Raw genomic sequence first — 14,267 nt, 5'->3', positions numbered from 1 at the left:
TACAGTATGAAGTATGAATACTAGCGGCCGGCGTGTAAGCCCCGTCAGCCCTGCACGTCCAATCGGCCCCAACTAGCCAACCTTGTTTGGGGCTGAAATTTCATTTTGGCCTTTATAGTTTGAGCCCAACTGTCACAATCGCTCTGCTGCTCGCTCTTCCAGCAATGTAGAATACAATAACTAGCCTGCTGAGATACTTAAGTTTCGACTTGAGCCTAGACTAAGAGCGCCCTCTTATAGAGCCACAATATCATCCAGGCACATCAGTCCTGAACAAGCCTACCCCCTGACCACCCGCCCATCCTCCATCTCAACCACCCGATCAACACCCCGAATCTCATCAGGCCGGTGCGAGATCTGCAAGACCGTATACCCTTCAAATTCTTCGTTGACCACCTGCTGCATCGAAGCGTGAGTCGCAGCGTCGGTGCCGCTGGTCGCCTCATCCAGGATTAAGATTCCGCCGCGACCTTCTCCTCCAGCAGACTCGCCCTCGCGATTCCACTTGCGCACCAAAGCCACCGCCAGCGCGAACAGCCTCTGCTCGCCTTGCGACAAGGAGGCAGACGTTAATTCTTCTTCCAGGCCTCCGCGCGATGTGACCACAGCCAGAAGGTTGCACCGCTCTAGGGCTGAAAGCAGAGTCGAGTCCGCTGCGCGGCCGGTGGGATCCAGGTTGAAGCGGATGGAGCCAGGAAGAAGAAAAAGGTCCTGCGGGATGGCGATGACGCGGGACCGAAGCTCGTTACGGGGGATGGTGGAGATGTCCAGCCCGTCGATGGCGATCGTGCCACTTAGAGGGTCGAGAAGACGCAGAAGGGCCGAGATGAGCGTGCTCTTGCCGCTGTGCAGAGATTAGTGAGATGTAGCTCTATAAATATCCTATATGCAATGGAAGACTCACCTGCCAGTTCGTCCACAGATCATGACTTTCTCTCCAGCTTCGATACTCAGAGACACACTGTCTAATGCGCGCGTGGTTCCACTGTAGAATTGTAATGAACATTAGTCAGAGGTTTATATTCTGAGACACGAGATAAAACACGCACTCATATGAGGCAGAAAGAGAATTGATCTCAATCCGTCCATCAGCAGGCCAGCTTGGTGGCGGAACCGCCCTTTCCCGAGCATGATGCTCAGAGGGCGTCTTCATCTCGAAAGACCTTGTCCTTGCAATCGCACCAAGGGAGGTTTCCAGAGAAGTCCAACTGGACACCACCTCTTGCAGGGTCTGACTGAATGCCATAATTGCGGTCAAGGAGACTCCGAGCTTTCCTGGGTCGGTGGAGTCTCGCAACGACGTGGCCAGTGCAATCAGGATCACAGCTAGAGCGGCAACGAGGAGGTCAAGGACAACGTTGAGCCACCGCTGAATACAATAGAGGAGGTAGTATGGCTTTTGCGAATCGTCGAGTCGGTGTAAGCACTCTGCCACAAATGGCCGTTGCCATCCAAGGCCTCGGATGGTAGACAGACCCTCGAGAGTCTCCACGAATAGTGTATAAAGGGGGCTTCTAGCTTCAAGGTCGAGGAATCGGAGCTGTCTGGAAGTTCGCAGGTAGACTTTCTGCGCGCAGTATAGTACCAGGAAACACGGGATTATCGTCACAGCCATGTAGCTCGAGCCCAGTGATATCAGCGCAACCTGGGCAAAGCATTGTGCGACACCTGGAAGTGGAATTAGCTTTAGACTTGAGTGGCAATGATCCACATACTCAGGACGGTTCCGAAAGCCATAGTGGGTAGGACAGCATCTACAAGGGTCATGTCCTGGCTGAACCTATTCAAGATGACGCCGGAATCAACCCCAGCAAAGAAAAACATCGGCGCATCGACTACAGTTCGGACAAGAACCCGGTGTAGCTCTAATCCTGACTTGATGACGATCTTGATCATGATTTGCCTGGATCAATAGTTAGCTAGACATACAGCGAAGATCATGTTACAGGCCTACCATATCATAAAGCCCTGGGATCCTGAGGCAGCTACGGCAAGCAGAACGTAGATACCAATGAACTGGGCGGCTTTCTGGCCATCGTCGTTCGTGAACAGTTCCAACCATACCTCTTGTAGCCCAGTTAGCAGAGTAGGATGCATAATGTGGATATACTTACGGGGGAAGGTAGAGGAGAATGTGTGCACTACAATAATTAGACAAGCTCCCAAGATACTCGGCCATCCGATGGCCCTCATGTAGTACGTGTAGACTGCAACATCGCCTGTGCGGCGAGCTATATCGGCTATGTCGTCAACAGTGAGGGTCTCCACCTTTTTCGTAGAGGCAGACTTGTCTCCACTCTCATCTTCGGCCATCGGTGTTTCTAAACTGGCCTCCGTAGCATGTGTAGTTGATTGCGAGATTAAACCTAAGCTCCGCACAGAGCCTTGCTTCTCGATACGTCCGTTCGAATTCAACATGACGATGTGATCCGCGAAATGCGAATGCTGGTCTAAACCAGGACTTAGCTTTGGCTGCCTGGATTATCTTGACCTGTACTAACCTGTATGAATTGCCATAATTACAGTCGTACCGATTTTCCGGCAGACTCCATTAGAGCCAAAGCAGGCCTCAAGAACATACTGTGCTGTCTTCATGTCAACAGCGCTTAAGGCATCATCAAGTACTAGAAGCCCTTTCCGCGAGTACATGGCTCGAGCTATTGCCTGTGAAACCGTCAGTAGGAAGCGACAATAATAGGCGTTGGTGATATACGAGACGCTGCTTCTGTCCTCCGCTCAGCTTGAGCGCCCCACTGCCGACCACAGACTGATCCCCCTGCGGCATTCGGGAGATGTCCTGCTCCAATGCACATGCCCTCAGGACCTCTTTGTACCATTTAACGTCCATCTTTAAGTAACCACAGATATTATTGCGAATGGTGGTGTTCTGAAGCCATGGACTTTGGCTGCAGTAGCCAGCATCTCGCCGTGCTCTCGTGATCGTTCCTCGCTCACAGGGTAGTTCGCCCAGCGCTGCTTTCAAGAGGGTAGACTTTCCACTCCCAACAGGACCAACAAGCATCGTCACAGTGCCTCTCTTGATTGTGAGGTTGATATCTACTAGACAGAAGTCAGATCCAGGAATCGGATGAATATACGCGCCCGTCATTTGTAGAACAATTGGGTCAGAATTGGGCTGTGCTTTGGGTGCCAATGCCTTCAATTCCACCATTGACCCGTTGCCACTAGAGCTATCTGTTTCATGGTCGATATCATCTTCTGACGGTGAGAGTACCACGGAAGGAGAAACAAGGAATTTGTGGATACGGTCAAAAGCACCCAAAGCGGCTGTCATGGCCGGAATCGACGCCAGGAGCTGTAGCGCCGGGCTCGTGATGAGACTGATGATCGCAAGGGATGTAAAAGCCTGCACGGTCGACAGTGTGTCCGAATGGTCGATCTTTGCACGGATAACGAAAGCCGCGAATGTGACGAGAGAGGCACACATTTGAGGCAGGCTCGCTTCCTACAGTCAGTGGACTCATACGATTGCAAGCAGGCAAGATACTTACCAACCACGTTCAGCCACACGATCAACCATCGGAAGTCTTTAGACAAATCCAGCTCTCGCTCTCTTTGTGCCTGAAGAGTCGTGGCGAGCGTCTCAGACAGTCCAAGCATCTTGACGCTTTTCATCGACCGCAGCGCCGTGGAAATTATGCTCACACGGCGTTGGATTGCGCCGACCCAGACCTTCTGCCTCGCAGGCATGAAAGTTGCCATATACGTCTGGACGGATGTACATACTATGGCAGAGCAATGTCTCAGATACAAGGAATCACAAAGACGGAAGGGAACCTACAGAGAATCACAAGAATTGGGGCGACGCAAACGGCACCAAGCTGTCGCTCTAAGAGCCAGATACCAATGGCAATCTCCACCAATCGAGCCCATGTCTCGCTGATTTGCTCGAGCGACCGTGCGATCATATCAACGTCTGTACTCATAAGGGTTACAGCAGCCGAATCATCGCGAGGACCATCCGCAAGGACCATGGTGTGGTCGTAGACCAAAGCAACGGCTGCGCCTCGGAACATAGTGATCATCCGGAATAGTTGGTGTTTGTAATGCACCGTCGATATCTGAATTCGGTTAGCCCTTCTTCGGTTGAATGACTAGGATTCACATACTGCAATTCCTCCATAGATAAGCGCTGCGGCCCCGATCAAGCCATAGTTCTCGTTTCTTGTCAGCTGATTGTCGGGTCTGTGTAGATGCTCGATTGCACGCTGGATAAAAAACGTCTGCGCGTAGCTGAATCCGATCAGACATAGTCTCGGGAATATCGTTCGAAGAATTGCCCAGCGCAGACTGATCACGGTCGCATAGATGAGGCTGCGTGTACGGCTAGATTGGTCTGCAAGTGTCAATAGTCAGTAAGAATGCCACAGACCAGAGCAGCGAAAGAGAAGCATACATTCGCCCCACGCTCTTCGAATTCTTCGTCCCAGACGGCTTGAGTTCAAGTCTTCGTCCGTTGGAAATAGATCCTCAACCGTCAAAAGCTTTCGGAAGCCTGTGAGGAATAGGCCGTTGAGCCACCAGAAGACAGTGCGGGCAAAGATTCCGCTAGTTGACTCGGGCGAGGTGACACGAAATGGTGACTTCAGATACTTGCGTTTACTTTGCGCTTCCAATGTTAGTAGAACAAGCTTCAATGCAACGGATGCGACAGCTAGTGCTGGCAAAGGAGATGGGTAGTGCCGGATGAATAAGGTGCGCACTTGCACGGCATCAAAGAGCGTTGAGAGCAGAAGATAGATGCTCAGAAGCGACGACGGGCGCAGTGAGCGATCGTGTTCGAGGGCTGTTAGGACAGCGATGCATATGGAATCGAGCAGAGATAAGACGATGGCAGGGAGGGCCGTCCTGAGGAGGTTGTGGCGCGCCCACTCGACCACCGAGGCTATCTGTAGACCGACGAGGCAGACCGCAACAGCCTTCAATTGGCCAGACCAACTGTTAGCATGTGTGCCAATGACGATCAGATGGAGGCACGACGGACAAGCTTGCGCCAATGGGCCCTGTTGGCGACCGTTTTGATGTTTTCTGTGTAGAGCGACCAGATCCGCCAAGGGACCACGAGGAGAAAAATGGCCGATGGGCCGATTGATAGGATACTCTGTTCGAACAGCAGAGTAAAGTCAAAGATTGGTGGACAGGCGATGTCCGGTCCAAACGAGTTGTCCGCTACGGGCGAGCAGCTGGCTGCCATGGTACGGTTCGAGGTTTAGCATCCAGACACAAAAGAAGGTGGTAGATGACAATTTGAAAGAGAGGAGAGAGGAGAGAGCGATATTTGAAGATTGGATGTTGATGGCGAGAAGGAGAGATAAGCTGGACATGTGACTGACCAGGGTCCCTGGTCAATCGACGTAAGCGCGTGGCTGCCTGGACGCAGCCTGAAACCCTAGCCATTCACCTTCTACTGTGCACAAAACCTTCATCTACAAATATCCTAACATATCTCATAATCAATGATCGAGCAGAATCCTACTGCGGCTAACTGTGCCCTTCACTCGAGCAAGATCAACAGGATGAACTTCACTATCTTGGACAGCCCGCCATAACAACTCCGAGTCTCTGCACTGATGCGGATGTCCCAGCCCGTCGATGATCAAGACGCGTTTTCCATCTTTATCGACAGCCGAGCGAGGCGGTTCGATAGTGTCGTCTGCCGCACAGATTATAGCCTTCCAACTGTCAGAGGATGGCGGGAACGTCACCAGGTGCACCACAAGCAACTCACCTGTGCAATGTAATCGAAGCAATGCTCCCAGTGCACAGCGTCTTCATGAGCATCGCCCGAGTGTGAAGGTGATGTTGTGGGCACTCCGTGATGATGGGTCGTCTCAGGGAATATCAGCCCACGAAGAACCGTCAGACAGTGGAGCTGGTGGAACATGGAGATCCCGTAGTCGGTTACGGTGTTGTTGCTTGTTCGGACCTTGAGGATGCCGCCATTCTGGGGGAGAAGAAGTGATTCCCATGAGGTTTTCGGGGTCAAGGGCTGGAATTGGCGAATGACTGGAGGTGGGGGAGGGGGCTCGCTGGCACAAACATGGAGCTGGAAGGGTTGTGAGAGGCTGCTCCAGTTGCCCACTGAATTGAATACGACGCCGATAGTGACGAAAAGAAGGAATATCAATGCTGCTGAGAGGCTATAGAGGAAGCGTGTTGAGTAGGGCATGTTTCGTGTCCGCATTCCACGTTCAGCTGGCTGGGGCAGGAGCAACGGAAAAGTCCCCTTTACAATATGGAATCCGTATACGGTGGAAGCCCCCAAAGCTGCCTTGTCTAGTTCTAGGCTTCCAAGTAGGGTGGCTTGAGCCATTCATTTTCTAGGTTACATCGCGTGGTTCCTGTTTCGAAAGCATACATCGTACCTTTGTTTTCTCAGCCCGTTAATGGCGCTAGCAGGGATTGGTGACCGAGCGTAATCAAACGCAATCAAGCATACCATGCAGTAGCCCAAATGCTTGATAAGAAAGCAGACAAATCCCGGACCCTTATTCCACCCAACCCCGCTCTCAGACTTACCCCAAGTACTAGTGCTGGGCCGATCATCGACCTTGATATTGGCCTCCACAGCCGCTTACATGGTGGTTATCATTATCCAATTATCCCACTATCAGAGCCATCATCAGGGTTGGAATCGTACCAACCAAAGAGCTCCTTGAATCGATGCGACATCACCCTGGCCGCTGCATCATGTGGCTTCCGGATGGCAGCAAACTCGTCCACATCGACCGAGTTCTCCTCCTGCCAACGCCAGATGGCGTCAAAATCATGGCATTTGTGGTTGACGCTGAAGTCGGGGAAGGCGTTCAGCTGCGCATCCGCCCAGTAGTGGGTGTAGATGTCGACATTCGCGGTGCACATGAGGTTCTGGAGCAGCAGGTAGGTGCAGTGGGAGATATGGGTCGGTGCATGTCCAAAATCTAGAGACATTTGGAGCATCATGATAATTAGAGCCTGTACTAAAAGTATGAACAACTGAAGAGCTTCCTGAATTGGGGGGCAATTAAAGTGATATATGCCTCGCCTGCATCGTTTGTCTGGTAATCAGACAAGAAAGCCGAAGGCAGAGGCAGAGCTCAATCAAACAGGACCTCGTCTCTGCAACTCAGCAAGCCGTCGGGCATTGCGAAGATGATTATAGGTAACAAATGGGTCTTTTGATACATCTACCAGATGATCCCAGCTGTATTCATCAACCCGACCCTGCTGCTCGTACTGCAAATACCCCGGGGCGAATCGCTCAAACTCCTCGGCCCACTCCCCCGGGGTGTAGTCATTAAACGATTGCAGGTCCCCCCGCTGGCTGAGCTTTGCCATGATCTCCAAGAGCGGCGGATGGAGATCAATTCTAAGATTTCATGATCGTTAGTCTGTGGTGTACTCAGAACAGAAACAATACACCGATCACGTACGGCTTATTGGCAGCTCGCCTTGCCTCGGGTCTCTCGTCCATGAGCTCGCTCCATAGATGGCCCAATCCATAGCGGAGTGATGTAAGGGGACCCAGGTGGTATGGGAGTACACGCGCCTGGTAGGCAACTTGCCCATTGAGGGCGAAATTGAGCAAGCAGAGGCGCCCGTCTTCGCAGCTCTGGTTGTCGATCACAACATATTCGTACGCGTCGAGGCGAGGAAAGACGACGTTACCAGCGCGGGTCATCGCCATCCCGCCGAAATGAGGTGTTTCGAGGTAGTAGCTCGTAGGCAGGTTCTCTGCAACCAGAAGTCGCCTATAGTCATCATTCACGGCGGGATCGATCATCCATGCTGGGAGCTGCGGAGCAGGGATTTCTGGGTTGTAGCTCAGCGGATGACTGACTGTATTCTGAAGGTGGATGTACAGTAGGATCAAGAGCTTGGTAATGCGGGAATAGTTCTCAGGCTCGTAGGGCTTGTCCACGAGACAAACAAAGCGCTTAGAAACCGATGAGCCATGGAAATCGGTTAGTTCTGAAAGTGGTGCACGTGAATGATATGACTAGGAAAAGTAAATTCGAAGTTAGGCTCCCCATTCACTCCGCAGGTCATGCGCCCATACGGGGGGCTCTACATCACGAAAGGTCTGATCCGCAGCCGCCCATCTCTCCACCAGAGTCCGTCGTTGTGTCCTATCCTCCTCTGGGTCAGAAGAAGGATTCCAAGTTTCCTGTCAGGTGGGATTAGATCAGGTCAGTTTCGGGCATGTCTATGCCTACATAGGATAAGATTTACCTTCAAAAACAGGCACCAGCCTCTACTTTCTTCTAGCAAATCATCCGCATCGAGCTCGCTATCCGGGTGTAGGTGGACAGCAGATGGGATACCACCAGGCCACACATGCGCTGGTGAAAGGAGAGCTTGCATCTTATTAGGGGAGGAGCTAAAAGACGATAAGTGCAGAAGATGACGGGTAGATATCGCTATTTATAGGCAAGGGATCATCAGTTCAGACCACCAAATACTTCCTGCCGAGCGCTGATGTGTAAAATTAGTTGGAGTTTAGTGTAAAACTATTGATTGGAAGACCCATCTATGAAAATTTCGATCACAGACAGTGATTACAGTAGCCTCACAATGTAATAAGTTGATTGAGACGGCTCCTTTTATTTGTTATATCAAGATAATTGTTTTATCAAATGTATTTAAAACAGCTTTCTTGTGATCTTATTGGATTTCGAGAGAATGCTGACTAAGTAAATATTACCAAATTCTGAGATTTTATACTAAAGATTTCTAAAAAGAATTCCCTAAATAGGTAATTATACCTGATCAATATAATAAAAATTGTATATAGAGACTGATAAGTTCAACAATCTTCAATATAAAGCAATACACCGAATTCTGTATAGTAGAACAAACCCGGTGGTTCTATAGTTTGTTATACGGCAAAAATTTGTTTAATTGGGATTACTTATAATATGAGGTTACTATAGGATACTCCTAATAGTATAAAAATTTACTTTTGTTCATCATACGCTCTTAACTGCTATCGAGAAGGAATTAGATGTGCTTACAAGTCAAAGTCACATTCCCCATACGAACCATCACACGGCTTGCGGTACATTAGTTTGTGCTTGAGCAACTGTTGAAAAGTCAGTAGTCAAATCAAAAGCCCCCTTGAAGTATTAGAAAGACAGCTGTTCTTCTAGTTCTTCTTCTTCTATATTTCACATACCAGTAACCGTAAATACTGCTGCAGCTTCCAAACTGCGATCCTAAACAGGTATAATCATCGTGAGCTGCTCCGCAGAGGCCGTTGGGAGAGATATTCTATTCTGTGGTAGCAGAGGATTAAATTTAGCAGGGATATCACAGGTGGAGGCTTGTGTAATGTTGAATATATCGCAATTTTCAAAGGTTGAATCACAAATACTTCCGCAGTAATCACTTGTCGAAGCACTGGGACATAAAGGTCAATTTCCTGCTCAGCTTTGTTTCCTTTATTACTGAGTGTTCACGCACCAATATCCCCATTTGCTACAACAATCTCCGAACTGCGAGCCAGCACAGGTGTACCCGTAGGACTCACCACAGGTGCCGTCAGGGGAAATGTCAACGCCGGTAGTGCTAGGTGTGGCGGACAATGATGAACTGGTTGAAGTCGATACAAGCGTGGAAGATGATGTTCTAGTTTCTGTAGTAGTCTTCGGCGTAGTGATCGTCATCTCTGAAGATGTTTGCCCCGTTGGGGCTGTCGAGGTTCTAGCCAACACAGTTGATAGACTGGTCTGGCTCGCGAATGGTGATCCGAGGAATATGCTAGTGTTGAATGGCTGTGTGGGTAACGGCTGTGCACAAAGATTGAGACAAGATTTCATGTAGACAGGCGGCCAGTCAACCCGTTTCATACTCTGAAGCCTTATTCGACATTGTCTCAGGATTCCCCCACCATACTGATGCAGTCGGCGCGAATCTCGGCTCAAAGTACCTCGCAATCGGAAGCTATAAATAAAGATCCCTCTATGATATATCGAGTAACGTTGTCTAACAGCCCGCAATAGTAGGATTATGACACCAAGTTGACAGCCGGGAGGTTAGTAGTTGGGTGGGTGACCACCAGCGAATCCCTTCTGTTGTATGTTTTTGTCTTGTTTTTGTTGCTGTGTTTTCATCCATCTTGTCAGAAACTCTTGCTGCCGTGATATTTCCCTCTTTAGGTCTGTCTCTTTACCCTTGGTAGGCTATGCAAAGTCCCGTTTCACCTGATCACTTCAAGGGCATTGAAAGATGGATTGACATCCCTGTACGACATATTCTGGCTATGCAGTCTATGTCTAGCATATGTGCCATGCGCGTATATGCAGGGCTCTGTTGTTGGACTATCATGTCTTTCCGGATTGAAAGAGGTGCAGATAGCTGCTACACTCACGTCACAGTAATATCCAGCAATTCCGTTGAGATAACTTCTAGACTTGGCTGTGCGAAATTCCCATTCCACCCAATCACGTCTAGACCTATGCAAGATAGCTTGACATACGCGTATAACACACACTCTGGCTATGCGATTCCCGCACCTGCACGTATGAACAAGACTTAATTGATGGGTCGTCATCTGTTTCCAGATTGAAAGAGGTGCAGACGTCGGCTGCAATTGCAATCCCGGTGGTGTACAGCAATCACACAGACCTGGCATCTAGCCTTTGCTGTGTAGATATCGCATATTAAAATCACCAGACCGGAGGTTGCTCGGATCCAAGCGTGGGGGGCCAGTGCCATCGTTCTCCTTCGGATCAGCCGTATAATAAGCAGCAAGCCATGCTTATGTGATCCTCATACTGTAAGTCCTCGTTATAACAATTGAATCGGGAAAGGCCTAGAATAGTTTCATACCAGGGATATTGGGGTATCGTTTCAGTATGTACTAAGCAGACTCGTGACCTTGGTTAAAAATATAGACTCGGCTCTTAGGAAAAGGTTCGACCTTGATTCAAAAGATATCTGTATAGACAGCTGATCAACCGATTCCCTGAATTATTATAAGGCAACCTGGCGATACTTATACAGTGGAATGGGGGTGTTGGAGTTCGAAGAAATTGCTGTAGACAGAAAAGCGGCTTGCTGAGGATTGTTGACGAGGTCTCACGTCGGTTCTAAGTATGAGTAGGGGCCAGATTCTCCTCAACCCGAATGAATAGCCTTTTTGGGGAATATAGTCAGGAGTGGGGCAGATGGCAGCAACTACAGAATCCAGGCGGCTCGAAGCGCGAGACTATGCTCGGGCTGGAAGGAGTCTCCCTCCTACGAAAATAGAATCGGCACCATTAGCCTGATGCGGAATATAGAAAGATTTGCATATTTTCTATTCAAAAAGAAAATAGTGGTAGCGATCAATAAACCCTGTGAATTGAGTACTGTACGATGACTGATGACAGCTTCTGCCTCAGGCAAAAGTGGCCACATCACCTGACCGGCAGGGCTTGCCCTAGCAGCGGGACTTATGCTGTGCCAATATAAGATAATCTAAGATAATGCTTAAAGTTATTCTAATACTCTAGGGCGGGTGGAAATTTCACCGAAGCACGGAAGAAGCGTTCTGGATTGTTCGGAGTTTCGGAGCTCTGACGCAAGGAGGTTCTTTATTGATTGCAAAGCACAAAGCACAAAGCACAGACTTCAGCTCAACAGCCCTTGATAACAGCTCGATAACCGCCTCCACAAAAGGTCTCCACCGCCACCTCTGCTATTTGCCTGTGCTTTTCCCCACTACGTGCTCGTTGCATGATGTAATGCTGTCCAACTCAGTTAAAAAAAGCGGCGGTGAAGCTGCGTGAGTCTGTGTCTTCTTTTCCACCTGACCAGCAAACTTTATCACACCCCTTTTTTCTTTGCCTTATTCTCTGTCCAAACTTTTCCTACTCTTCCTTAATCCCCTCTCCTCTCCTCTCAATTACCTCCCAAAACTACTCCCTACACACACAATGGCCCCCCTCAAGCTCAGCAACCAAAACCTCTCACAGATCGCCTCGACCGCCGGCGCGCACCAGGTCCAAGTACCGACCTACCAGCGCGGGGATGCCGTGAAGGAGGGCATCGTCCACGTCGGGGTGGGCGGCTTCCACCGCGCCCACCTGGCCGTGTACGTCGACCAGCTGATGCAGAAGCACGGGGAGAAGAACTACGCCATCTGCGGCGTGGGACTGCAGCCGTTTGACGCGGCGATGCGCGACGCCCTGGGGGGGCAGGACCACCTGTACACGGTGATCGAGCGGTCGGCCAAGGGGAGCTTCGCGCACGTCGTGGGCGCGATCAACTCGTACCTGTTCGCGCCGGACGACCGCGAGGCGGTGATCGCCAAGATGGCGCACGCCGACACGCACATCGTCTCGCTGACCATCACCGAGAGCGGCTACTACTACAACGAGAACACGCACGAGCTGCAGAACGAGCACCCGGACATCCAGTACGACCTGGACCCGGCCCACGAGACCGCCCCGCGCACCACCTTCGGCTTCCTGTACGCCGCGCTGGCCCGCCGCCACCAGCAGGGCCTCCGGCCGTTCACCGTCATGTCGTGCGACAACATGCAGAAGAACGGCTCCATCACGCGCCACATGCTGGAGTCGTTCGCGCGGCTCAAGGACCCCGCGATCGCCGAGTGGATCGCCACGCAGGGCGCCTTCCCCAACGCCATGGTCGACCGCATCACGCCGCAGACCTCCGCCGCCGACAAGACCGCCCTGGCCGACAAGTTCGGCATCGCGGACGGCTGGCCCGTCGTGACCGAGCCGTTCATGCAGTGGGTCATCGAGGACCAGTTCGCCGACGGCCGCCCGCCCTTCGAGAAGGTGGGCGTGCAGGTCGTCAAGAACGTGCACGACGTCGAGCAGTTCGAGAAGCACAAGCTGCGCCTGCTGAACGGCAGCCACTCGGCCCTCGGGTACCCGGGTCAGCTGGCGGGCTTCCAGTACGTGCACGAGGTGATGGAGAACCCGACCTTCAACAAGTTCGTCTGGCAGATGATGCAGGACGAAGTCAAGCCGCTGCTCCCGGACATCCCGGGCGTCGACATCGACGAGTACTGCCGCACCCTGATGGGCCGCTTCGAGAACCCCACCATCATGGACCAGCTGCCGCGCATCTGCCTCAACGCCTCCGGCAAGATCCCGCAGTTCATCATGCCCTCCATCGCCGAGGCCATCTGGGTCAAGGCCCCCTTCCGCCGCCTGTGCTTCGTCGCCGCCGCCTGGTTCCGCTACGTCAACGGCGTCGACGACGCCGGCAATCACTTCCAGGTCGACGACCCCATGCGCGACGAGCTGCAGGCCAAGGCCCGCGCCGGCGGCACCAAGCCCCACCAGCTGCTCAGCATCAAGACCCTCTTCGGCGACGATCTGCGCAGCGACGAGCGCTTCTTGGCCCAGATCACCCAGGCCATGGAGGAGATCGACCGCGACGGCATCCTCAAGACCCTGCCGAAGTATGTGGACTGAAGCGGCCGTTGCTACATTACCCCATCCATACCCCCATTTGACCTGGGTATGTTTTGGTACCCTTAGAAGACGGAAAGGGTGAAAAATGATTTTATGGCATAAACTACGTGTGCACATTCATTTGGTTATTTTGCAAGCGGCTTGGGTTTTTAGATATAGTTTTTTTCTCGTGTTGATACGGTTTCTTTTCTGCCTTTGGGCTTTCCTTTTGCTTTGCGGATATGTGATGCGTCATGCGGGATTGAGTTACGAAAGACGAGCATAGGAAATCTCACGCTTTTTTCGTTCTGCATAGAAGATAGAATTGCTGTGGGATTAGGTTTGATCCTTTCATATTGTCGAATTCTTAGTTTCGGTTCTGGTACAATGAATCCTCTTCATATCTATCGTTGCCTGAGGCGGTGGTCGTATTCTACGCTGCAGTACTATATACTTCTGCACACGTCCACGCAAAAAGCGGGAAACATCGGCAACGGCAATGTCAACCCAAACTACGACCATAAACCCAATGCCATCACCCTCGCCCCAAGGATGAGCTTACACATTGGAAGCATTGAAGAAAGCTTGAACAATGACGCAAGAACTTAGTACAGGACCCAGCAAGTGGCAAAAGGATGAGCAAGAGTGAAAAAATCGGGATGGTGGCGAAGTTCCATCAGTTTCGATTTGAACTAATCTTAACCGGGCCCACAACCCCCAAAAAGAAAAAAGAAAAAAAAAACAGAATGGGACGAGCCGGGCTTGAACCGGCCACCTTCAGATTAATGGCCGAAGTTGGTACTTCAGTCTGACGCGCTCCCAGATGCGCCATCGTCCCAATTGTTGATTTTCGAGATG

The 14,267-nt window shown here is 51.1% G+C and overlaps 6 protein-coding genes and 1 non-coding gene across 7 annotated transcripts; 1 reads left to right on the top strand and 6 right to left on the bottom strand.

Annotated features, from left to right (window-relative positions):
- Window positions 1-4: 4 nt before the first annotated feature.
- BO86DRAFT_339441 (P-loop containing nucleoside triphosphate hydrolase protein) lies at window positions 5-5,278 on the bottom strand. The gene is made up of 13 exons (XM_025669020.1): window positions 5,006-5,278; window positions 4,418-4,940; window positions 4,131-4,357; window positions 3,803-4,082; window positions 3,513-3,746; window positions 2,714-3,462; window positions 2,502-2,664; window positions 2,115-2,450; window positions 1,955-2,066; window positions 1,716-1,903; window positions 1,050-1,668; window positions 905-985; window positions 5-844 (listed from the first exon to the last, which is right to left on the bottom strand). Exons 1-13 carry the CDS (start codon window positions 5,213-5,215, stop codon window positions 280-282), a joined length of 4,287 nt encoding a protein of 1,428 aa, XP_025527404.1. The 5' UTR covers window positions 5,216-5,278; the 3' UTR covers window positions 5-279.
- A 182-nt stretch (window positions 5,279-5,460) lies between these two features.
- Window positions 5,461-6,386, bottom strand: BO86DRAFT_389500 (uncharacterized protein). The gene has a single exon (XM_025672149.1). The coding sequence runs from the start codon at window positions 6,332-6,334 to the stop codon at window positions 5,723-5,725; it is 612 nt and encodes a 203-aa protein (XP_025527403.1). The 5' UTR covers window positions 6,335-6,386; the 3' UTR covers window positions 5,461-5,722.
- Window positions 6,387-6,612: 226 nt separating this feature from the next.
- BO86DRAFT_399914 (uncharacterized protein) lies at window positions 6,613-6,951 on the bottom strand (the record flags this gene model as incomplete). Its single annotated transcript, XM_025673670.1, has 1 exon — window positions 6,613-6,951. The coding sequence occupies one exon, from the start codon at window positions 6,949-6,951 to the stop codon at window positions 6,613-6,615; it is 339 nt and encodes a 112-aa protein (XP_025527402.1).
- Window positions 6,952-7,101: 150 nt separating this feature from the next.
- On the bottom strand, window positions 7,102-8,364 carry BO86DRAFT_313592 (uncharacterized protein; the record flags this gene model as incomplete). Its single annotated transcript, XM_025668013.1, has 4 exons — window positions 7,102-7,369; window positions 7,434-7,999; window positions 8,072-8,167; window positions 8,233-8,364. The coding sequence occupies 4 exons, from the start codon at window positions 8,362-8,364 to the stop codon at window positions 7,102-7,104; spliced, it is 1,062 nt and encodes a 353-aa protein (XP_025527401.1).
- A 699-nt stretch (window positions 8,365-9,063) lies between these two features.
- On the bottom strand, window positions 9,064-9,665 carry BO86DRAFT_379581 (uncharacterized protein; the record flags this gene model as incomplete). The annotated part of the gene is made up of 4 exons (XM_025670683.1): window positions 9,064-9,082; window positions 9,176-9,270; window positions 9,374-9,438; window positions 9,530-9,665. The coding sequence occupies 4 exons, from the start codon at window positions 9,663-9,665 to the stop codon at window positions 9,064-9,066; spliced, it is 315 nt and encodes a 104-aa protein (XP_025527400.1).
- Window positions 9,666-11,517: 1,852 nt separating this feature from the next.
- BO86DRAFT_389498 (mannitol dehydrogenase family protein) lies at window positions 11,518-13,792 on the top strand. Its single transcript, XM_025672148.1, has one exon. The coding sequence runs from the start codon at window positions 11,919-11,921 to the stop codon at window positions 13,428-13,430; it is 1,512 nt and encodes a 503-aa protein (XP_025527399.1). The 5' UTR covers window positions 11,518-11,918; the 3' UTR covers window positions 13,431-13,792.
- Window positions 13,793-14,156: 364 nt separating this feature from the next.
- On the bottom strand, window positions 14,157-14,247 carry BO86DRAFT_t141. Its single transcript has one exon. It is a non-coding gene; the product is annotated as a tRNA-Phe (tRNA).
- Between the last annotated feature and the right edge of the window lie 20 nt (window positions 14,248-14,267).

This window comes from Aspergillus japonicus (assembly GCF_003184785.1).
Source record: "Aspergillus japonicus CBS 114.51 unplaced genomic scaffold BO86scaffold_26, whole genome shotgun sequence".
NCBI lineage: Eukaryota > Fungi > Ascomycota > Eurotiomycetes > Eurotiales > Aspergillaceae > Aspergillus > Aspergillus japonicus.
This window is presented reverse-complemented; position numbering and strand designations above follow the sequence as displayed.